Source organism: Budorcas taxicolor, chromosome 9, assembly GCF_023091745.1.
Source record: "Budorcas taxicolor isolate Tak-1 chromosome 9, Takin1.1, whole genome shotgun sequence".
Taxonomy (NCBI): Eukaryota; Metazoa; Chordata; class Mammalia; order Artiodactyla; family Bovidae; genus Budorcas; species Budorcas taxicolor.
Genome location: NC_068918.1, coordinates 74,167,874 through 74,193,353, shown reverse-complemented (window position 1 = coordinate 74,193,353; position 25,480 = coordinate 74,167,874). Strand labels below are relative to the sequence as shown.

General features: G+C 37.8%; 1 protein-coding gene across 1 annotated transcript in view; it reads left to right on the top strand.

Annotated features, from left to right (window-relative positions):
• The window catches only part of EPM2A (EPM2A glucan phosphatase, laforin), a 113,241-nt gene that overhangs the window by 46,934 nt on the left and 40,827 nt on the right, over nt 1-25,480 (top strand). Inside the window, exon 2 of the mRNA XM_052645564.1 lies at nt 8,664-8,838. Within this exon, the coding sequence (XP_052501524.1) occupies nt 8,664-8,838 (175 nt within the window). The remainder of the gene's footprint in view (nt 1-8,663; nt 8,839-25,480) is intronic.

Here is a 25,480-nt window from a genome sequence, read left to right as displayed (position 1 = left end):
AGCTTCTTGTTGCCCTGCTTATATTGCCCTGTCATACATCAAGTCAACACTGGCAAGGAATTAAGTTTTAAAATGAATTTTCATTAATGAACTATCCTCTCTCTCTCTCCATGCAAGAAATTTGTGTGTGACTGTAGTAGGTTATATTGAAAGTTGGGGTGGGGGGCTTGGTGAGTAGAGAGGAATATTATAGAAGGACAAACAACTGCAAATTAGGTATTAAAACACTTGCCTTTACCTGCTCTCTGGTGGTCTCATGACCAGTCTGCATTGATTATCAGCTTCGCTTTACGTAGTCTGCGAGCCGTATCTTCCCATCTCTCTCCTCTTTCTCCATCTCACCTTTCCTTCTCTTTCTCAGTCTTCACATTTCTTTCCCTATCCTTTCCTTCTTTGGTTGCCCCCATGTCCTCTCTTCTGTGATGCAGTTTAGCTGTTTCCCACCACTACTCCCAGTTCAGTTCAGTTCAGTCGCTCAGTCGTGTCCAACTCTTTGCGACCCCATGAACCGCAGCACCCCAGGCCTCCCTGTCCATGACCATCTCCCGGAGCTCACCCAGACTCACGTCCATTGAGTCCGTGATGCCATCCAGCCATCTCATCCTCTGTCATCCCCTTCTCCTCCTGCCCTCAATCCCTCCCAGCATCAGAGTCTTTTCCAATGAGTCAACTCTTCGCATGAGGTGTCCAAAGTACTGGAGCTTCAGCGTTAGCATCATTCCTTCCAAAGAAATCCCAGGGTGGATCTCCTTCAGAATGGACTGGTTGGATCTCCTTGCAGTCCAAGGGACTCTCAAGAGTCTTCTCCAACACCACAGTTCAAAAGCATCAATTCTTCGGTGCTCAGCCTTCTTCACAGTCCAACTCTCACATCTATACATGACCACTGGAAAAACCGTAGCCTTGACTAGATGGACCTTAGTTGCCAAAGTAATGTCTCTGCTTTTGAATATACTATCTAGGTTGGTCATAACTTTTCTTCCAAGGAGTAAGCATCTTTTAATTTCATGGCTGCAGTCACCATCTGCAGTAATTTTGGAGCCCCCAGAAATAAAGTCTGACCCTGTTTCTACTGTTTCCCCATCTATTTCCCATGAAGTGATGGGACCAGATGCCATGATCTTCACTTTCTGAATGTTGAGTTTTAAGCCAACTTTTCCACTCTCCTCTTTCACTTTCATCAAGAGGCTTTTTAGTTCCTCTTCACTTTCCGCTATAAGGGTGGTGTCATCTGCATATCTGAGGTTATTGATATTTCTCCCGGCAATCTTGATTCCAGCTTGTGTTTCTTCCAGTCCAGTGTTTCTCATGATGTACTCTGCATAGAAGTTAAATAAGCAGGGTGACAATATACAGCTTTGACGTACTCCTTTTCCTATTTGGAACCAGTCTGTTGTTCCATGTCCAGTTCTAACTGTTGCTTCTTGACCTGCACAATAGGTTTCTCAAGAGGCAGGTCAGGTGGTCTGGTATTCCCATCTCTTTCAGAATTTTCCACAGTTTATTGTGATCCACACAGTCAAAGTCTTTGGCATAGTCAATAAAGCAGAAATAGATGTTTCTTCTGGAACTCTCTTGCTTTTTCCATGATCCAGCAGATGTTGGCAATCTGATCTCTGGAATGAGGTTCGTGACATTGTACAGGAGACAGGGATCAAGACCATCCCCATGGAAAAGAAATGCAAAAAAGCAAAATGGCTGTCTGGGGAGGCTTACAAATAGCTGTGAAAAGAAGAGAGGCAAAAAGCAAAGGAGAAAGGTAAGATATAAGCATCTGAATGCAGAATTCCAAAGAATAGCAAGAAGAGATAAGAAAGCCTTCTTCAGCGATCAATGCAAAGAAATAGAGGAGAAGAACAGAATGGGAAAGACTAGAGATCTCTTCAAGAAAATTAGAGATACCACACTCCCAGACTCAACTATTTTCAACCATTGCCTGCTGCAATGTATCAAAGTGCTCAACTGGAACAAGATCCACTCTCTCAAAGAGGCAATTGGTTGAACAAAAATATTTTTTTTGCATTTTATTTTGTTTTGCTTTTGCCAGTGGAACAGAATATCAAAATGCCAGCGCTGGTAATGATTATACCATGTTTGTACAACTTTATGCACCAATAACTTCTGGAGTAGTAAGTAACAGATGGGCATGAGAGCGATCTGATTTGGGTGAATTACTAGCTAAAATTAGAGATTAATGTGTTAGGTTCAAATTGATGTTCATGTGCTAGAAATAAAAACTGCAAGGTAATTAAACTCCGAAGAGGATAGATTCAAATAAAACAACATATGCAAAATAATTAGAATTTTAAGTAGACTGCTATCCAATGAATTTTGCTTGTCCCATATTTCAAACGTTCTGACTAAAAAATAAAGTCATTTTAACTTGAACTTTCAAACTTACAGAACTATTTAAAATAATGTGTTAGTCCAGAGTTTTAGATTTTTTTGAGGTTTCTTATTTCCCTGGCTTTAATTGGAATGCCAGAAAGCTGTCTTCTTACTCCTTCACATTCATCGCTTGATTTTAATTCACGTGATTTGCCTTAATGAACAAATAACATTATGGCCAAGTCCGCTCTAAGGAAATAGGCATTTATTGTTAATTAAATGAATCCTTTTCTACTTTTCTGCCAATAACACAGGTTAGTTTATTTTGCCTTAGTGAGTTGTTTGTATGTTTATTTATTTAAAGTTAATGCTAATAAGTGACTGACAGTGGGCGGCTCCAATGGAACAGAGAATTCACTCCTGCAGGTTCCCTCCTCATTCTACCCCAACCTTCAAAGAAGCCACAAAGTTACCTTTTAACCTGATACAGCGTAGTAGCCAACTGACACCTTCATGAGGTAGAAGAGACCTGGAAAATTTAACTAAACCTCTAGGCATAAATGATCACAGTGCTAGTGAACAATGTGTTTACTAGGATGAGATGATTGGATGGCATTACCAGTGCAATGGACATGAACTTGGGCCACCTCCAGGTGTTGAAAGACAAGGAGGCCTGGTGTGCTGCAATACATGGGTTCTCAAAGAGTCTGACACAACTGGGTGACTGAACAACTACACATTGTACTCTTAGGCCAGTCCTATGGAACAAAAAGTGGATTGGATACCTAATAATTCTCTCATCTATTTGGAAAAAACAGGCAAACCAAGATTTATTTATTTTTGAATGAAACTTTTTATTTTGAAGTAATTTTATTTTATTCACATGAAGTTGTAAGAAATAATACAGAAAGATTCTGAGCAACTTTTGCCATTTCTCTCATTAGTAACGTATTCACCACCAGGATCTTCCGTGTCCTCTTTACAGCCTCACCTGATTACCACCTCCTCTATGCTCCAAACCCTGGCAACCACTAAACTGTTCTCCATTTCTATACTTTTTTTTTCAAGAATGTTATAAAAATGGTATTATATAATATGTGGGATTGACTTTTTTTTTCACTCAGCATAATTTTTTGAGATTTATCCAGGTTATTGCATTATCAACAGGTCATTCCTTTTTTTTTCTGTTTGTTTTGGCTGACTCATGGTATGGACATACCAGAATTTGTTATTCACTCATTGAAACACATTTTCATTGCTTTTTGTGTTTTGTTTTGTAGATTCCACATGTAAGTGAGATCACATAGTATTTGTCTTTCTCTGCCTTATTTCACTTTGCATAATCCTTCCATCAATCCAGGTTGGATTGATACTTTGACCACCATATAATTAACCTCAGTATCTCTAGTGCTTTTCTTTGTTTTCAGGTTCTAGTTTATACGATAAGAATGTAACCACTTTTACTTTCTTTTAATTAGTGCTTCCATGGTGTATCTTTTTCTATACTTTTACTTTTCACTTGCCTGTTTAATCTGAAGTGAGTTTTTCCTAGACAGCAAATAGCTGGTTCACTAAAAACAAAAAAAAACCCTACTCTTAAAATCTCTCTATTTTAATGTGTATTTAGACAGTTTATGTTTAATGAGATTATTGGTATATTAGGACTTAAGTTTGCTAATTTTTTTTTCATTTGTTTATGGTCATTTTCTCTTGTTGTTTTTTTTTTTTCTGTTTCCTTTCTCTGCCTTCTTATGGAAATATGGTTCATACTTAAACATTGTTTTTAAAATTCTATTTTGATTTACCTATATTATACAAACTTGTCATAGATGACTGGTTTCATCATTTTGCCATATTAAATGAATTGAAGGAATCTTATTTCTTTGCCCTTCTTCATATAACTGCCTTAAATATTTCCACTACATACATGTAGGACATCAGAGAGCACTGTAATATTTGTTAGAAACTCAAGAGAAGAAAGAAAATCTACTGTATTTACCCATTTGCTTATCATGTTCTTCCTTTCTGATGTTAAACAACTTCTTTCTATTTATAGAGATCTTCTGTTTAGGCTCCCCACCGCCCCCCCACCCCCCCCACCCCGCCCTGGCTTTTATTTTTTTTAGAAAACTACTGACATAAGAATGATTATTTCCCTAAATTGTTGTCTTTCTCTGGCTACTTTCAAGATTTTTCTTTGTGTTTAGTTTTTAAAAATTTAATTATGATATGTTGTGGCATGGATTTCTTTTTGTTTATCCTCTTTGGAGTTTGTGCAAGTTCTCGAACCTGTATGTTTGTTGGCAAATTTAGAAAATATTTAGACATATTTAGATATCATTTTCCTCCAGTATTTTTCTGCTACATCCCCTTTCTCATTTCTTCTTCAGATTTCATTTAGAGGAATGTTACATCTTTTGTTATAGTCCTACAAGTCCCTAAGGCTCTATTTTTTTTTTTTTTCCATCTGTGTTCTCTCTGTTGAATAATTTCTGTTCTATCTTATAGCTTGCTATTTCTTTTCTTTCTGACCTCCATTCTGCTCTTGAGCCCATCCTCTGAGGTTACTATTTCAACTGTTATATTTTTCAGTTCTAAAACTGCCATTTAGTTCCTATTTACATCTTCTATTTCCTTGATAAGACTGTAATTTTTCATTTCAAGTGTGTTCAATGGATTGTAGAAGCTTAAAGCCTTTGTCAGATAGTTCTAACATGTCTGTCATCTTGAATTTAACATCTTTTGAGCATTTTTTTCCCATTCAGTTTGAGGTTTTTGTGAGTCTTCATATAATGAGTGACTTTCTATTGAAGCTGGGGCATTTTGAGTATTTTATAATGAGACTCTGCATCTGATCCACCTTCTAGTTCTCTGACATTGCTCCAGCAGGAGGGTGGAGGTATTACCTCATCACCCAGGTTCCCCATCCAGTTTGCATTGACAGCTGAAGGGATCAGACTCCTTGTTACTACTGAATGAGGTGGGTGCTCTCATTCTCCGCTACACCTTCACTGATATGATACCTCTCTGACTGAGAGAGATAGATGTGTCTTGTTACTTCTCCTAAAATATGTATTTGTAAAAATGAGTGATTAAAAACCCCAATTCTAGGAATGAAGCATTCTTAGGAAGTTCATGTTACATACATAATTTTTCTTGAACAGTGTAATTTATGTATATTTGAGTTCCTCAATAATTATATTTATTTAAGTTATAACATGTAAATTGTTGTAAGTCTCATATTGATCAGCAGGAGCCATAGATATTATTCTTTCATAGCTAAAAAGTAATGCCTTCTTTTTATAGCAAATCCAATGGATTCAAAATAATTTAGAGTAAAATAGTCCTTCCTTCCCAGTTACATTCTCCAGATATAACTACTGTTGCAAGTTAGATAGGCATCCGTCCTGTTTTTAGTCTACGGTTTCAATTTTTAGTCTATGGTTTCCCACCTCACTTACTCACTCCTAGTTTTCCTCTACAGCTTCTGTTTCTATTCCTCCTTTCTAATCTTATTCTTCTCTATCCAGCTGTAAAATGTTGAGATGCTTTCAAAATTGGTTCCAGAAGTCTTTTCTCCTCAGTCAACGTTGTTTTTCTTTGTAAGTCATCTATATCTTTGTCTCAGTTACCATTTATACTTAGATGACTTATGAACTTATTTTTCTACTTCAGATCTCTGGTCTGAGTGTCAAATCAATAACTCCAGCTCTCTACTTGACAGCTCCTTTTGTATCTAAATAGCACTCCAAGTCCCAAATGCCAAAACCAGACTGACTGTCTTTTCTTCCAACTCTGCCAGTTTTCACATCTCAGTAAATGGTATCACTATATATTGAGTTGTATTCGGCAGAAGCCTAGGAATCATTTCTGATTCTCTTTTTATCTTCACCTCCCGTATCCAATTAATCATTAAGTCCTGTGGCTTTTCCCTCCTGAATTGTCCCATTCCTTTCTATTTTCAGGCTTTTATCACCTCTTACCTGGGCTAACATAGAAATTTCCTAAGTGGACTTTCTGCTTCTAATCTCATTGTGTTTGAGTTAATCTTTTACTCTGTAACCAGAGAGATATTTTCACAATAAAATTTGGTCATGTCAACTGCCTGATTAAAATAATTCATTTTTTAAAATTGCTTTTATGGGAAATACCTAAATCCTTAACAACATTTAGTACAATTTCTGTCATATAGTCAACATTCAATAAGTATTTTTTGGGAGAATGAATAGTTGAACTGAGATAGTTTGTAGTATTTGCTATTAAAATAGTATTGTTACACACATGTATGTATCCAAGTATCTTTCTTTACTTTTGTTATATTTCTGTTGGATATGTTTCTAGAAGTAAGATTGCTAGTATAGTTTGGTTTTCTCTATTAAATATAAAGGTTAATAAGGCAATTGGTGTAGTACCTTGTAGCCATCAAGAGAAAAAGAAGAACCTAAGCTAGGAAGATCAATGATGATTTATTTATTAAACGGGCCATCCTGTACCCTCTGTCTGGTAAGGGGAATTATGTTCTAAAGAACTGCCCAGTCACTTAAGCATTTTAAAAGATGGAACGTGAACGTGAACATGAACGTGAAGTCGCTTAGTTGTGTCCGACTCTTCGTGACCCCATGGACTGTAGCCTACCCGGCTCCTCTGTCCATGGGATTTTCCAGGCAAGAGTATTGGAGTGGATTGCCATTTCCTTCTCCAAGGGATCTTCCCAACCCAGGGATCGAACTCGGGTCTCCCACATCGTAGACAGATGCTTTACCGTCTGAGCCACTATATGTTAAATAACCTTAGATAAAATATTTTGGAAGACAGAGCAAGGAATGACTGAATCGAATTTTCATATTTATAATAATTGTGACTTATTCCTATTTTATTTTGATTATATGTTTTTCCTGGGCTTCTCTGGTGGCTCAGATGGTAAAGGATCCACCTGCAATGCAGGAGACCTGGGATCAATCTGTGGGTCGGGAGATCCCCTGGAGAAGGGAATGGCAAACCACTTCAGTATTCTTGCCTGGAGAATTCCATGGACAGAGGAGGCTGGTGGGCTATAGTCCATGGGGTTGCACAGAAGTGGAGATGAGTGAGTGACTAACACTTTATATGTTTTTCTTATTAATGACAATATATGAAAATTAGGTAGTTTAAGGAAAAGATTGACTTGAAATGTGGTAGTCACATAGAGATTATAAAAATAATGTAGATATAATTGTCATAGAAATTGAGGGTCTGTTTACTAGTGAAGTGGATATCGGGCAGAACTGTGATGTAAGCAAATAATGTTATCAGAGGCATGCTGTCCTGTCTTGCCTCTTTTGCTGCACTCCCTGGAGGGCAGAGGGTCTGTTTTGGTGCTTTTACGTGGAAAACAGCATGAAGGTATCAAGTGCCTAAAAGGTGGGGGCTTAGGGGTCCCAGGTTACTGATCACTCTGTACTTTGTTCTATGATCCTGGGCAAGCTGGTTAATCTCTGTGATGCTTAGTTTTCCCATCTGAACATAATACTAACCACCGATTTACATGCAAACTGGATTGGATATGGTCCTTTATTTTAAAAAATTAATCTGTTGTTTGAGCTGATACCGAAACATTTTTTTACTGATTTTAGTCATAAATGTGGAGGGAGTCATAAATTCCAGGGAGATAAAAGTATGCAGCATAGGGACATAAATAGCCTTAAGAGCCCTTATCATCAGCTTGAAAAGTGAAAAGTAAAACTGTTAGTTGCTCAATCATGTCCAACTCTTTGTGACTCTGTGGACTATAGCCCACCAGGCTCCTCTGCCCATGGAATTCTTCAAGCAAGAATACTGGAGTGGTTTTCCATTTCCTTCTCCAGGGGATTTTCATGGCCCAGGGATTGAACCCAGGTCTCCTGCATTGCAGGCAGATTCTTTACCATCTGAGCCATCTGGGAAGCCCCTTTCAACAGCTTATCAGGCTGCAGAGTGACTCACAATGGGCTCTTTAGGCCCTGAGCAGTCCCATGAAATTCTGAGTTAATATGCTTTTGTAAATATCCATGTATTCATTGGGAGCATACTACTCTGAAGTTAACAAGTAATTCTTTGCATATTTTTACTGTGTTCCCTCTTCAGTTCAGTCGCTCAGTGGTGTCCGACTCTTTGCGACCCTATGGACTGCAGCACACCTAACTTCCCTGTCCATCACCAACTTAGTCTATTTTTGTTTATACTGAGATCTGAGATGTGTAGATTATGCAGCTTTGTATTTATTTTTGTCTTGCTATTAATTTTGTATCAGCAACTCTATGACTGTCGAAGCAAAGCATTGATGTAATTGCTTTGTTTGTCATTTCTTCTTGTTCTAGGCAACGGGCCTCACCATGACCGTTGCTGTACTTACAATGAAAACAACTTGGTGGATGGTGTTTATTGTCTCCCAATAGGACACTGGATCGAGGCCACTGGGCACACCAATGAGATGAAGCACACAACGGACTTCTATTTTAATATTGCAGGCCACCAAGCCATGCATTATTCAAGGTAAAAATAGTGCCATGTTTATAAGCATAGAAGTAGGACAAGGGTAGCATTAGGACAATGGAAGTGGTCACTATGTTCAAAACTGCAGCCTCTCCCTCTGGAGGGTTATATAGGCCTGAGGTACTTTGAGGAAGTAAATTACAGTGAATTACTGTAAGAGCTTTTCTGGTTCTAGACATGAAGAATCCTTTTTATTGAATTTTTTTTACTAAATACATACTCTGGCATCAACATATTTTGACCAGACACTAGTTAACCAATTTTTGTACTGATATAGTGGGTTAAAAATAAAAACTAGATTAAAAATATCATAAATCAGCTTTTGTATCTTTTATGCTACTGACCAGCAGTGAAACAAAAATTGATGTCTCTTTATAAAATATGATTCAAATAAATATGTATGAAGATCTAGACATAAGACTAGATTGGATGTGGTCATTTGTTTTGTTATTTATTAACAGATTTATTTTTATTTATTTGTCTATTTAATTATTATACTAACAGTATGTATCATAATACAAATTCAACACTGAAGAGGATACTAAATGGAAAGTAAGGTTCCATACACTTTCCTTTCATTCCCACTCACCAGAAATAATTATTTTAAACTATTTTATTGCTAGTTTTTCTGAAACTTAAATCCAAGAGTTAAATAATATGCATATATTCTATTTATTAATATGTCAATTTAAAAATAGTTTTTGAAAGAAATAATACCAATGAACTTACTTACAAAACAGAAAGAGACTCACTGACTTAGAGAACAAACTTATGGTTGCCAGGGGGAAGGATATGGGGAAGTGATAGGGAATTTGAGATGGACATGTACACACTGCCATATTTAAAAATAGATAAGCAACAAGGACCTTTGTATAGCAGACGGAACTCTGCCTAATGTTATGTGGCAGGCTGGATGGGAGGGGAGTTTGGAGGAGAATGGATACATGTATATGTATGCCTTAGTCCCTTTGCTGTTCACCTGAAACTATCATAACGTTGTTAATCAACTATACTCCAATGCAAAAAAAAATTTTTTTTATTAAAATATTTCAGAAAAATAGAAAAAAAATAGCTTTTGACTCCCCGATATTACAGGAGACAAATTTAGCTTACTTATTTTTTCTCCCCTCTTCCAACCCCTACCAGATTCATTAAAAAAATTCTTTTGTTATTTAACATCATAAAAATTCTATTTCTTGACCCATAAATTTTTGACTGTGCCCCTTGATTTTCTAATGTGTGAGGTCAGAGATTTATTGTCCCTATATTTTCCTCCACATCTACTTTCACCCATTAACTTCTGTTTTTCATTATTTTTACATTTTCAAGGGTTATAGAAGTTGGATTTAATTTAGCAAATATAAATGAATCTTTTGTAATTTGATGATTTGAAATTTAAAACCAATATTCAACATTTAAAATTCTCTGTATGTATTATTTACTGTAGGACACACAGTGTTTGTACCATAGACAAAGATGCATTCTCATGTTCTTAAAAATTGTATTGCTTTGAATGAGAGATATAACTAATATAAACAGGGCTGTAATGGGTAGGAGAGACGGAGAAAACAACTTCATCATAGTGTTAGGAAATGAATATTCTTCTTGGACACACTTTTCTTATAAATTCATGTTAGATGTTGGCTTTGCTAATGGATTGGATGCACAGCAGGAGGAAAAGAGTTCTGTATGACTTGTGTTTTTATGGTCTGAGCAACTGGATAAATAAGATGAGGAAGATTTAGGAGAAGAACAATTTGGAGTGGGGACTGAGATGAAAATTTTATTTTAGACATATTGCCTTTGAAATGTAGGCTAGATTGCAGAAAAGAAATCCATGTGTTGTGTGGAGTTTGATCCCTCTCTCTTTCGTTGTTTGTTTAAAAAGTAACTGCTAACCCTTAATTTTTCATAGTTTTTATTTGAAAGAGTAGGTTGTTTATTAGTTTTGGAGTTTCAGGGATAGGTTGGAAATGGAAATATAAACTTGGGGTTATCAATATACAGGTGACATTCAAAGTGATCACTCTAGTTGAGACCATGTAGCAAATAAGTAAAATAAAGAGAAGGAACTGGCAACCCACTCCAGGACTCTTGCTTGGAGAATCCCATGGACATAGGAGCCTGGTGGCCCATGGAGTCACAAAGAGTCAGACATGGTTGAGCCAATAGATGACGTGATGAAAATAAAGAAGTTAAAAGAAGAGTCCTCAGAATCACACAATTTAGGAATCAAGGAGAAAAAGAAGATCAAAAGAAAAGAATTAGAAGGAACATCCATTGAGATGTTCTGACACTTAATCAAGATGTGTTAATGGATTCTTTTTCATTTTTGCTGAGTCACATATTCTGAACCCTTTCATGTGCTGAGTCATGTCTTGGGCTCTAGGGATTTTTTCTTCTGCTATTGGATTATTTCTCCTCCTTCCTTGTCTTTGTTCTGTCACTGAAGACACTCTTTAGATGTTAGACCTCATGGACTTGTACTGTATTTTTGACTCTTTAAAAATATTTTTCAGCTTCTGGTTTTATTGCTTTACATTTTGGGAGACTTCATTGTTTTTCCAGCTTACCTCATTTTTTTTTCCTCTTAATTTTGGTTCTTAATTTTCGTGGGCTCTTCCTTATTCTTTTATTCTTTTTGCATATTTGTTTGTTCTAGTTTATGAATGAGTACTTGCTTAAATTACTATGGAGAAAGTTATCTTCTATTCCTGGAGTGATCTTGTTTCCTCCTGAATCAGTTGTTCTCTATTCATTTTTGATCCTTCTCTCTTTCATTGTTTGCTTAAAAGGTAACTGCTAACCCTTAATTTTTCATAGTAATTATTTGAAACAGTAGGTGAGCATGAATTTCATCTGCCATTACTAGCTTTTATACCTATGAGCGTGTTCACCCAGGCTGTGTGCATTTGGGTAGATCACATCTCAGTGAGTAGAAGAGAAGCAGATAACCAGCCTGGGCCCTCCTACCACCCCTTCTGGAATGAAGAGATGGGAGGATCTGTGTGGGGCACACCTCTCACTCTGAGAACTTTCCCTCCCCAAGTAAACTTTTCAATTTTTATTAAAAAATGTTTCAATTTTTAAAGAAGGTATTTCTTCAGTTTCACATATGGTATAATGGCTGTATATGGATTGAATATGAAACATAGTTCATGTACTCATTGTTTATGCAAGAAAGGTTACATTAAAAATTTTCTTCAAAGCAGTTTAGTTTCACTAAGTCTCTGTCCTACTGAATTTTCAGGTAATTCAGCCTGTTATCTTCCTCAGGTATAAAAAGAAAAAAAATATAATATATAAAATTATATAATAATATATGTACATAAAGTAGATGATAGATACATAATATATATAGTATGTAGAATATATATATTTACACATGGTGTATTATATATATATGTAGTATATAATACACAGATACAATACCTACATACATATATAAATGAGAAAAAATCTCATTCTCAGAATTTTGGGCCTAACAGTATTCCTTCTATTTATTTATTTCTTTAATAGAGATAACTGGAAACTTGTAAATAAATAGCAATTGTTCATAGTGGATCTGTTGGCATCTCTCTGATTTTAAGAAGTTCCATTAACCTCCAGTGTTTCTCACAGTTCTGTCTCAAAATTACCTACTTGAAAATCAATTGGGTGGTATGATTTTTAAAAGTAAAAATCAATTGGGTGATTTGTTTTTAAAAAATACATAGATTGATGAGCCCCATCAACTCCTGGAATTTCTTTTCCAACCTCTTCATATGATTCTTTGAGACATAAAAATGTGAGAACTTCTGTGATTTGTTGAATAAAGACTAATTTAGAATTTAAAAGGGGAAGACTTTTATGTGCTATCAGTTGTTTCAGTCTAACTCCCCTTATAAATTTTAGCTACAATTCATCCTCACTTGAAACTGGACAAGATAAAAATGTGAATTCAGTTTATGAGTTGAAAAGACAATAATATATTTCATTGTTAAACTGAAAAGATTTAATAGCTATCTGCTTACTGTATTCATTTGATGTACAATGCTAAAGTAATTTGTGGATTTGTTTTTATTGCTGAAAGAGATGCATCCATGATAGGTTATATGTTTGAGCATATATAATAATAGAGATAGTCAAACTCACCTAATAATTATAATCACAAATTATCAGCCTTTAGTTTGGATATGGGAATGGAATTTTGCCTAGTTTTATTTTTATGGTTGGGTAAAAAAATTGTGAGGTCAGTACCCTTCATAATGATAAGACTGTCAAGAACTGAAGATTTAAAAAATATCTAATAATTAAATGTTCAGTTCAGTTCAGTTGCTCAGTAATGTATGACTCTTTATGACCCCATGGACTGCAGCACACCAGGCTTCCCTGTCCATCATCAACTCCCGGAGTTTACTCAAACGCATGTCCATCGAATCAGTGATGCCATCCAACCATCTCATCCTCTGTCATCCCCCCCTCCTCCTGCCTTCACTCTTTCCCAGCATCAGGGTCTTTTCCAATAAGTCAGTTCTTTGCATTAGGTGGCCGAAGTACTGGAGCTTCAGCTTCAGCGTTAGTCCTTCCAATGACTATTCAGGACTGATTTCCTTTAGAATTGAATGGTTTGATTTCCTTGCAGTCCAAGGGACTCTCAAGAGTCTTTTCCAACATCATAGTTCAAAAGCATCAGTTCTTCGGTGCTCAGCTTTCTTTGTAGTCCAACTCACATCCATATATGACTACTGGAAAAACCATAGCTTTGACTAGATGGACCTTTGCTGGCAAAGTAATATCTCTGCTTTTTAATATGCTATCTAATTTTGTCATAGCTTTTCTTCCAAGGAGTAAGTGTCTTTTAATTTCATGGCTGCAGTCACCATCTGTAGTAATTTTGGAGCCCAAGAAAATAAAGTGTGTCACTGTTTCCATTATTTCCCAATCTAGTTGCCATGAAGTGATGGGACCGGATGCCATGATCTTTGTTTTTTGAATGTTGACAAGGAGCAAGCGTCTTCTAATTTCATGGCTGAAGTCACCATCTGTAGTGATTTTGGAGCCCAAGAAAATAAAGTGTGTCACTGTTTCCATTGTTTCCCAATCTAGTTGCCATGAAGTGATGGGACCGGATGCCATGATCTTCGTTTTTTGAATGTTGAGTTTTAAGCCAGCTTTTTCATTCTCCTCTTTCACTTTTATCAAGAGGAATGTTGTGTAGTGTGACAATTTCATTCACTGAGTAAGAATTGTATGGATTACTCTGCGGAGCCCCTGGGCTCAGTGCTGGACCATCAGAGATGCAGCGACAGTGATCCCTGCTCTCAGGAACTCATCTTCTTGTGGATGACAAACACATAAACAGCTCTAATACTGTAAGATGATTGCTGAAGTGAAGTTGTATTTGCAGTGGAATGAGGGACCAGAATAGAAATCTTTAGTGCAAGGAAATCTTTATGAGTAGAACTGGAAGAGAAATGGGGAGGATTTTTCTTTACCAGGAGGATATTTGGGGGAGGAAAGTCAAGGTAAAGATAATAGCAAGTACAAAGGTATGGAACTGTGAGAGCAATATTAAGTTGACCCAATCAGGATAATTTTGAGAGTAAAAATAGGTACTTTTGATAATCAGCCTGCATACAGGTATAAACGAGGACTCTTCTGAGAACACCAGAACACAGGGCAACCTAGAGAGCAGATCATGTAGAAGAGAACATCTGATCCCCATAATCAGATCCAGAGAGATAACCTCCAATAGAGGGACTGTGGGTGTCCTTTACAGAAATTCACACTCTATGGTGTGACAATGGTTAGGAGGTTTGTGTATACTGTGTAGTTTTAAAAGTCAACCAAGGTGTACATGCACATGTTTCATGAATCTAGTAGATCAATAGGCTTTATTATGAAGAGAAGTCTGCCACTCCCCAAACTCTGTATCACCACTCATTTGGTGTGTCTGTAGAAAACCGCCTTCACATCTTTAAGCTGATTATTTGCTAATTTCAGTTCAGTTCAGTCACTCAGTCGTGTCTGACTCTTTGCGACCCCATGAACCACAGCAAACCAGGCCTCCCTGTCCATCACCAACTCCCGGAGTCCATCCAAACCCATGTCCATCGAGGCAATGATGCCATCCAACCATCTCATCCTCTGTTGTCCCCTTCTCCTCCTGCGCTCAATCTTTCCCAGCATCAGGGTCTTTTCCAATGAGTCAGCTCTTCACATCAGGTGGCCAAAGGATTGGAGTTTCAGCTTTAGCATCAGTCCTTCCAATGAACACCCAGGGATGATCTCCTTTAGGATGGACTGGTTGGATCTCCTTGTGGTCCAAGGAACTCTCAGGAGTCTTCTCCAACACCATACTTCAAAAGCATCAATTCTTTGGTGCTCAGCTTTCTTTATAGCCCAACTCTCACATCCATACATGACCACTGGAAAAACCATAGCCTTAACTAGATGGACCTTTGTTGACAAAGGAATGTCTCTGCTTTTTAATATGCTATTTAGGTTGGTCATAACTTTCCTTCCAAGGAGTAAGTGTCTTTTAATTTCATGGCTGCAATCACCATCTGTAGTGATTTTGGAGCCCAAGAAAATAAAGTCAGCCACTGTTTCCACTGTTTTCCCATCTATCTGCCATGAAGTGATGGGACTAGATACCATGATCTTAGTTTTCTGAATGTTGAGCTTTAAGCCAACTTTTTCACTCTCCTCTTTCACTTTCATCAAGAGTCTCTTTAGTTCCTCTTCACTTTCTGCCATAAGGGTGGTGTCATCTGCATATCTGAGGTTATTGATGTTTCTCCCGGCAATCTTGATTCCAGCTTGTGCTTCCTCCAGCCCAGAATTTCTCATGATGTACTCTGCATGTAAGTTAAATAAGCAGGGTGACAATATACAGCCTTGAAGTACTCCTTTTCCTATTTGGAACCACTCTGTTGTTCCATGTCCAGTTCTAACTGTTGCTTCCTGACCTGCATACAGATTTCTCAAGAGGCAGGTCAGGTGGTCTGGTATTCCCATCTCTTTCAGAATTTTCCAGTTTATTGTGATCCACACCATCAAAGGTACCTTCAGATAAATGCTAAATAGTGCTTCCCAGGTGGTACAGTGGTAAAGAATCCCCCTGCCAATGCAGGAGACACAAGAAATGGGGATTCAAATCCTGGGTTGGGAAGATCTCCTGGAGGAGGACATGGCATCCCGATGCAGTATTCTTGCCTGGAAAATTCCATGGACAGAGGAGCCTGGTGCTACAGTCCATGGGATTGCAAAGAGTCGGACATGACTGAGTGAGCACACACACAAACAAATGATAAAAAATATGACTATATTACTACTTCTTGATTTTAGTTTTTGTTATTATCTACTGCTTTCACACCATGAAAAATGAAACTGTCACTCTCTTTTCTTCCTGTTCCCCCACAAACCTCAGTGACATCCTTCTCTTGTTCAGTCCTCTCAATATAGTTATACCATCATCCTAATGAGATCAGTATCCATGTTTATTCGTATGCCTGTGTAAATGCTATTTAACACCCCTAACTGTTCACACATTTCTAAATCTTCTGCAAAGAATGTATTCCTTCCAGCTTTGCTATTGAGTATTGAAGCCATTATGGCTCCTGATCCTTTAGGTTTGAACTGTGTTTTTTCCCATCTGGAGAAGCTGTCAGAATCTTCATTTTCAGTATTGTGAAATTTAATGATGGAATGTCTTGATGTGGCCATTGTTTTATGCATTTTGCTAAGCTCTCAGTGAGTAGATTTCCTAAATCTGTAAATTCTGGAGTTCCAAATTCTTTTTAGGTAAACTACTTCAATTATTTCTTTGATGAGTGATTTCCCTTTCTGAACCTTCTATTATTCAGATACTGGAATCCTAGTCTGAGTCTTTTATATTTTGCTTATCTTTGGGTTTTTTTAAAATTTCTGTTCTGACAGATTTTCTTAACTTACTTAATCATCCATCACTACTATTTAGTTTTTTATTTCTGCTATCATCTTTTTGTTTTCCAGAAACTCTTCATTTAATTATCTGTGTTGCCCAGTTCAGAGACTTGTTTAACCTTCCACAGAGAACACAGTTCTACTCTTTATCAGGAGCATGGAGGCAAAGTGTCCCAGCTGAAAAGAGTGGGAAAATGAATCTGAGGGTCTGGCAGTGTCCTAAACAGACTTGCCAGTTCTGTGCTTTTCACTTACATTTGGAAGTACCTGGAAATCCAGTTTCTGAGCCTGTTGGGGATTCTGTAGTTCAATTCCAGTCAGTTCTCATCTTTCTTCACTGTTGGCCTTTGAATTTATTTTTCCTCAGTCTGTTAAATTATTCAGTCATCAATCAATTGCTTTCCAGTTTCCACAATTCTGTTGTTGTCTTTCCTCATGTTGTCTCTTTCTTGGGGTTTTATGTGTTTAATTTCGGACAGGCTGTCTTTATTCTTGTTGTAAAGGGATTTGGTAAAAGTCAAGTTAGATCTGTGAAATCAATTTTTCTGCAATAAAATTAAAGTTAAATAAAGTATTCAAAATGTCTGACATAAACTTGGTAAAGAGTAGCTCAATAAATATTAAGTACATTCTTCATTTCTAACATTTAGTTTATATTTTGTCCTCCAACCTAAGTAAGATTCTACCATGCCAGAATGAGACTTTAGAAATCGGTATGCACTTCCATATTCATATATTTGGTACCAAACTACATCTCTCTCATCAATAGATTTTTTTATGCAAAAGAATGAATGTTTGCATTAAAGACAGAGATAACTAAACTAATGAGACTTTAGTGGGAAGGGACTGTGCTATCTGTACTTTGAAAAGGCTTATTGCCAATTAAGCACATTTCAAGAGCCATAAATTAGACTTTATGAGTCACACTTTAAACTCTTATAAAAATGTTATAGTTTAGAAAATGTGTTATAAAAGCACACTTATATTTTGTAGCCTCTTTGGTTTATAAAGAAAAGATATTGGGTAATTTTCAAAAGTCAAAATTATTTTATACACTGTAGAATAATAATTTCACACATTTTGGATACTGTTTTATCTAGCACATTTTCCAAATGAATGGCATTAATTACTTTGGAGAAAGAATGAGGAATTTGGTGCCAGCCTAGCTCTCTCATTTACTGCAGGGCAACCTTGGGAAAATCCTATAACAGTTCTGAATTTCAGTCTCCTGATTTGCAAAGTGAGCTAGTTGAACTTGATGAATGCCAAAGGCAGTTCTAGAAATAATCAAGGATTACAGTTAAAGACAAAAGCATTATGCAACATTTTGCTGCTATATTGACCTAACAGTGACTGTACTCCATATCAGCTTCTTTGGCTTCAGAGGGAGCCATCAAATGCCTGTAATCTTGTGCTGCTTCTAGGTGACACTTTACTTCATTTTTATAATCCCAGGACCTACATTCATTCCCACTCTTCAGAAATATTTGGAAATATACAACTTTATATATAGTCAGTGAACAATTAATCCTTAATAAGTATGTAAATACTTATTCAGTTCAGTTCAGTCACTCAGTTGTGTATGACTCTTTGCAAACCCATGGACTGCAGCACACCAGGCTTCTCTGTCCATCACCAACTCCCGGAGCTTGCTCAAACTCATGTCCATTGAGTTGGTGATGCCATCCAACCATCTCATACTCTGTCGTCCCCTTCTCCTCTGGCCTCCAATCTTTCCCAGCATCAAGGTCTTTTCTAATGAGTCAGTTCTTTGCATCAGGTGGCCAAAGCATTGGAGTTTGAGCTACAGCATCAGTCCTTCTAATGAATATTCAGGACTTATTTCCTTTAGTCACTCAATGGTGTCCAACTCTTTGATTTCCTTTAGGATTGACTGGTTGGATCTCCTTGCAGTCCAAGGGACTCTCAAGAGTCTTCTCCAACATTATAGTTCTAAAGCATCAATTCTTCGGTGCTCAGTTTCTTTATGGTCCAACGCTCACATCCATACATGACCACTAGAAAAACCATAGGTTTGACTGGATGGACCTTTGTTGAAAAAGTAATTTCTCTGCTTTTTAATATGCTTTTATAAGAGAGCATCAGAAGGCAGACACACTGAAACCAAAATCACAGAAAACTAGTCAATCTAATCACACTAGGACCACAGCCTTGTCTAACTCAAAGAAACTAAGCCATACCCTGTGGGGCCACTCAAGATGGGCGGGTCATGGGGGAGAGGTCTGACAGAATGTGGTCCACTGGAGAAGGGAATGGCAAACCACTTCAGTATTCTTGTCTTGAGAACCCCATGAACAGTATGAAAAGGCAAAATGATAGGATACTGAAAGAGGAACTCCGCAGCTCAGTAGGTGCCCAGTATGCTACTGGAGATCAGTGGAGAAATAACTCCAGTAAGAATGAAGGGATGGAGCCAAAGCAAAAACAATACCCAGTTGTGGATGTGACTGGTGATAGAAGCAAGGTCTGATGCTGTAAAGAGCAATATTAATATTGCATAGGAACCTGGAATGTTAGGTCCATGAATCAAGGCAAATTGGAAGTGGTCAAACAGGAGATGGCAAGAGTGAACGTCAACATTCTAGGAATCAGTGAACTAAAATGGACTGGAATGGGTGAATATAACTCAGATGACCATTATATCTACTACTGCGGGCAGGAATCCCTTAGAAGAAATGGAGTAGCCATCATGGTCAACAAAAGAGTCCGAAATGCAGTTCTTGGATGCAATCTCAGAAATGACAGAATGATCTCTGTTCGTTTCCAAGGCAAACCATTCAATATCACAGTAATCCAAGTCTAAGCCCCAACCAGTAACACTGAAGAAGCTGAAGTTGAACGGTTCTTTGAAGACCTACAAGACCTTTTAGAACTAACACTCCAAAAAGATGTCCTTTTCAATATAGGGGACTGGAATGCAAAAGTAGGAAGTCAAGAAACACCTGGAGTAACAGGCAAATTTGGTCTTGGAATACAGAATGAAGCAGGGCAAAGACTAATAGAGTTCTGCCAAGAGAATGCACTGGTCATAACAAACACCCTCTTCCAACAACACAAGAGAAGACTCTACACATGGACATCACCAGATGGTCAACACCGAAATCAGATTGATTATATTGTTTGCAGCCAAAGATGGAGAAGCTCTATACAGTCAATAAAAACAAGACCAGGAGCTGACTGTGGCTCAGACAATAAGCTCCTTATTGCCAAATTCAGACTGAAATTGAAGAAAGTAGGGAAAACTGCTAGACCATTCAGGCATGACTAAATCAAATCCCTTATGTTTATACAGTGGAAGTGAGAAATAGATTTAAGGGCCTAGATCTGATAGATAGAGTGCCTGATGAACTATGGAATGAGGTTCATGACATTGTACAGGAAACAGGGATCAAGACCATCCCCATGGAAAAGAAATGCAAAAAAGCAAAATGGCTGTCTGGGGAGGCCTTACAAATAGTTGTGAAAAGAAGAGAAGCAAAAAGCAAAGAAGAAAAGGAAAGATATAAGCATCTGAATGCAGAATTCCAAAGAATAGCAAGAAGAGATAACAAAGCCTTCCTCAGCGATCAATGCAAAGAAATAGAGGCAAACAACAGAATGGGAAAGACTAGAGATCTCTTCAAGAAAATCAGAGATACTAAGGGAACATTTCATGCAAAGATGGGCTCCATAAAGGACAGAAATGGTATGGACTTAACAGAAGCAGAAGATATTAAGAAGAGGTGGCAAGAATACACAGAAGAACTGTACAAGAAAGATCTTCACGACCCAGATAATCACGATGGTGTGATCACTCACCTAGAGCCAGACATCCTGGAATGTGAAGTCAAGTGGGCCTTAGGAAGCATCACTATGAACAAAGGTAGTGGAGGTGATGGAATTCCAGTTGAGCTCTTTCAAATCCTAAAATGATGCTGTGAAAGTGCTGCATTCAATATGCCAGCAAATTTGGAAAACTCAGCAGTGGCCACAGGACTGGAAAAGGTCAGTTTTCATTCCAATTCCAAAGAAAGGCAATGCCAAAGAATGCTCAAACGACTGCACAATTGCACTCATCTCACAGGCTAGTAAAGTAGTGCTCAGAATTCTCCAAGCCAGGCTTCAGCAATGCGTGAACTGTGAATTTCCAGATGTTCAAGCTGGTGTTAGAAAAGGCAGAGGAACCAGACATCAAATTGCCAACATCCGCTGGATCATGGAAAAAGCAGGAGAGTTCCTGAAAACCATCTATTTCTGCTTTATTGACTATGCCAAAGCCTTTGACTGTGTGGATCACAATAAACTGTGGAGAATTCTGGAAGAGATGGGAATACCAGACCACCTGACCTGCCTCTTAAGAAACCTATATGCAGGTCAGGAAGCAAAAGTTAGAACTGGACATGGAAGAACAGACTGGTTCCAAATAGGAAAAGGAGTACGTCAAGGCTGTATATTGGCACCCTGCTTATTTAACTTATATGCAGAATACATCATGAGAAACCCTGGGCTGGAAGAAGCACAAGCTGGAATCAAGATTACCGGGAGAAACATCAATAACCTCAGGTATGCAGATGACACCACCCTTATGGCAGAAAGTGAAGAGGAATTAAAAAACCTCTTGATGAAAGTGAAAGAGGAGAGTGAAAAAGTTGGCTTAAAGCTCAACATTCAGAAAACGAAGATCATGGCATCTGGTCTCATCACTTCATGGGAAATAGATGGGGAAACAGTGGAAACAGTGTCAGACTTTATTTTTTGGGGCTCCAAAATCACTGCAGATGGTGATTGCAGCCATGAAATTAAAAGATGCTTACTCTTTGGAAGAAAAGTTATGACCAACCTAGACAGCATATTAAAAAGCAGAGACATTACTTTGCCAACAAAGGTCCATCTAGTCAAGGCTATGGTTTTTCCAGTGGTCATGTATGGATGTGAGAGTTGGACTGTGAAGAAATCTGAGCGCTAAAGAATTGATGCTTTTGAACTGTGGTGTTGGAGAAGACTCTTGAGAGTCGCTTGGACTGTAAGGAGATCGAACTAGTCCATTCTAAAGGAGATCAGCCCTGGGTGTTCTTTGGAAGGAATGATGCTAAAGCTGAAACTCCAGTACTTTGGCCACCTGATGCAAAGAGTTGACTCATTGGAAAAGACTCTGATGCTGGGAGGTATTGGGGGCAGGTGGAAGAGGGGACGACAGAGGATGAGATGGCTGGATGGCCCACCGACTCGATGGACGTGAGTTTGCGTGTACTCCGGGAGATGGTGATGGACAGACAGGGAGGCCTGGTGTGCTGCAACTCATGGGGTTGCAAACAGTCGGACATGACTGAGCCAAGGAACTGAACTGAACTGAACAGAATTTAATTACATTGTGCTGCTCTGTAGTTCACAATCAACACATTTCTCGCCAAAGGAAGAATGTAATTTCAATTGATATTTGCATCTGATTGAATGATTTGAAATTTTTGTAAACATAAAAGACAAGATTACAATTGATCATCATACTAGGCATAGAATAGGAACATAATCTTCCTTCTTATTGAGTTCTTCTGATTGGGCAATGAATCCATTTATTTGCCCACAAAGGTCTGTATAGTAAAAGCTACAGTTTTTCCAGTAGTCAGGTGCAGATGTGAGGCTTGGATCATAAATAAGGCTGAGCATCAACGATTTGGTGCCTTCAAACTGTGGTGCTAGAGAAGATTCTTGAGAGTCCCTTGTATGCAAGGAGATCATATCAGTCAATCCTAAAAGGAAATCAACCCAGAATATTCATTGCAAGAACTGATGCTGAAGCTCCAATTCTTTGTCCACCTGATGCAAACTTCCAACTCATTGGAAAAGACCCTGATGCTGGGACAGATTGAAGGCAAAAGGAAAAGAGGGCGGCAGAGGATGAGATGGTTAGATAGTATCACTAGCTCAATAGACCTGAATTTGAGCAAAGTCAGGGAGGTAGTGAAGGACAGGGAAGCCTAGCATACTACAGTCCATGGGGTTGCAAAGAGTTGGACACAACTTAGTGACTGAACAACAATAACAGCAACAATTTAACTGAATGTGTGAGATTTCTTTAAAGAGTTCCTTAAAATAAAAAAAAAGAAGAGTTCCTTTTCCTTATATAAATAATGCTGTTTATATTTTATAAGGTCAAATTGATGGATGTCCTGTTTTTCTAATGATTAAAATACATATTTTTATTTATAAAATTTTAAAAATATATTAAATAGATTATATATCTCATGTTATATAGATTATTATATTAGGATGATTTATTTTCAGTATCATATAAAAAATAAGTGATAACTATTAGCACCCTAATGGTAACATGAACTAATTGTAAACCTTCCCCTTAATTCTTTTTTTCTTAGGAGTCATTTAAAATGTGTCTGCTAAAGTTTATGGGGAAGTCAGTTTCTGCTGATAGTGCTGTTGTGGCTTATGTACAAGCATAAAAGGAAGCAGCTGGATTCTGTGCTGCCTTTTTTTATTGTCAGCAACATTCTTATTTAAATTATGATTGAAATGTCTTGTTCAGGAGACTGAGAGAGAAACGATTAAAAGAGAGAACTTGATTTTCAGATCTCAGGGTGTGTCTATAGGAATGGTAGTAAGAAAAGGGGACTATTCTATCATATAAGTTAAGCAATTTGGATTCCTAAGTCATTATGTGAGGAAAAATGACAATTTTGCTATAAAAGACAGCAGAGAATCAAGGAAATATAGGGTGGGAGAGGGTAATTTGTAAAATGGGTGCTATTACAGAATGCTTGGGTGTTAAAGACAGTGATTCCATAAAGTGGAAAAAATTAATGATTTAGAGAAGAAAGGGAAGAATCATGGGGCAAAATATTTTTTGTAAACAAGAGTGATCTGAATACGTGAGAGCAAAGAGTTCACCTGTGGTCTCGGAGGAAGCAGATAATGGGTATGTGTGCAGGTAAGTCAGTGAAGTAGTGAGGGCATGTGGATTGCTTCTCTTTTCTCCATGAGATAGGAACCAACGTCATCCGATGAGAGTGAGAAGAGACAGGACTTCTAGGTTTGAGTGAGCAGAATAAGGTCTTCCCAGGTGGTGCAGTGGTAAAGAATCCCCCTGCCAATGCCAGAGATGCAGAAGTTGCGAGTTGGATCCCTGGGTTGGGAAGATCCCCTGGAGGAGGAAATGGCAACCCACTCCAGTATTCTTGCCTGAAAAATGCCGTGGACAGAGAAGCCTGGCTGGCTACAGGCTACAGTCCATGGGGTTGCAAAGAGTTGGACACGACTGGGTAGACATACACTCACGAGCTGGGTAATTAATGGAATGTAAATGTATTGACTCATGAATTTTAATTTTTGCAAGACTCACCCAATTCCAATATTACAGTGGCTATGACAATCAAAGAAGTTATTCCCTCATTTAAAATGAGTACCGAAGACCGAATATTTTTGATAGTTTTCTGTGTGACTCTACCCAGATAAGAAAGTAGTCTAAGTAATTATGCTAACCATTATGGAATGTCCACTTCCAGAAGAACAGTGGTCCTACTTATATTGGAGTCAGTGAACACACTGGGGAATGCTCTTTCCTGTTTTCAGAGCGTTGGTATATGTATATTAGTTTGCTGGTCATTGATTGTGATCATTTAAATAGATTGAAAATGACTAGTTTCTTAGATCATAGTCTCATCTTTGGCCAAACAGAATGCAAAATTATGAAACCCATGGAGAAGGGATCAATGAAGAAAGAATAGTGAAAATGCATATGTTACATACTAAGTAAGATAATCAGTTTTGCTGTTGAATATTTCTACATCATAAAAGCCCTATTATGACTTGTACATTCAAAGATTTTTTTTTGAAAAGTAAGATCTTTATTTTCATGCTTTGATAAGTTGTGAATTGCCTTTTTTGTCCTTCTTTCTTGAAGTTCTTTACATTTTTTGCTTTGAAGGTCCTATAGACTTATTTTTCCTGATAAATAAATCAATGGTAATTAAATATTAATTTAGCATATGTAAATGCTAAGTGTTTCACCAAGTAGTTGATCAATACTCTGAAAAAAACACTGGATGTCGCAACACACACACACACACACACACACACACACACACACAGAGCCTAATAACACCTACTTGTTCAGGCTCTCGTTTAATAATGAAAGGATTGTTTTCTGTCCACAGGCTACAGGAAGTGTTTGACAGGACTGCTGGGGCCTTACTCTCAGATTTAGGCTAATGAAAGCAGGAAGTAGGTTTTAGAGGATGTACAGAGGATTCTACTGGGCGAGTAAAACCGCAATAATGCTTTATGTGCTCAGTTGTGCCTGACTCTTTGCAGCCCCATGGACTGTCGCCTGCCAGGCTCCTCTACCCACGGAATTTTCCAGACAAGAATAATGGAGTGGGGTGCCATTTCCCTCTCCAGGGTATCTTTCCAAGCCAGGGATCGAACACACATCTCTTTTGTCTCCTGCACTGGCAGACGGGTTCTTTACCACTACACCACCTGGGAAGCGCATAGAAGGACAATAGGAAAGAAATTTATTCCTCCTCTACAAGAGTTTGAAAAATCTTCCTGGAATTTGCATAGGGAAAAGTATCTAAACCTAGAAACAAATATTTCTAAACACTGTAGGAAAATGGAGATTCAAAAATTGTATGAAACCCCTAATACAATGGCAAGATTAACACTTGACATTACTTTAATTAAAAATAAAACTACTTTTGGA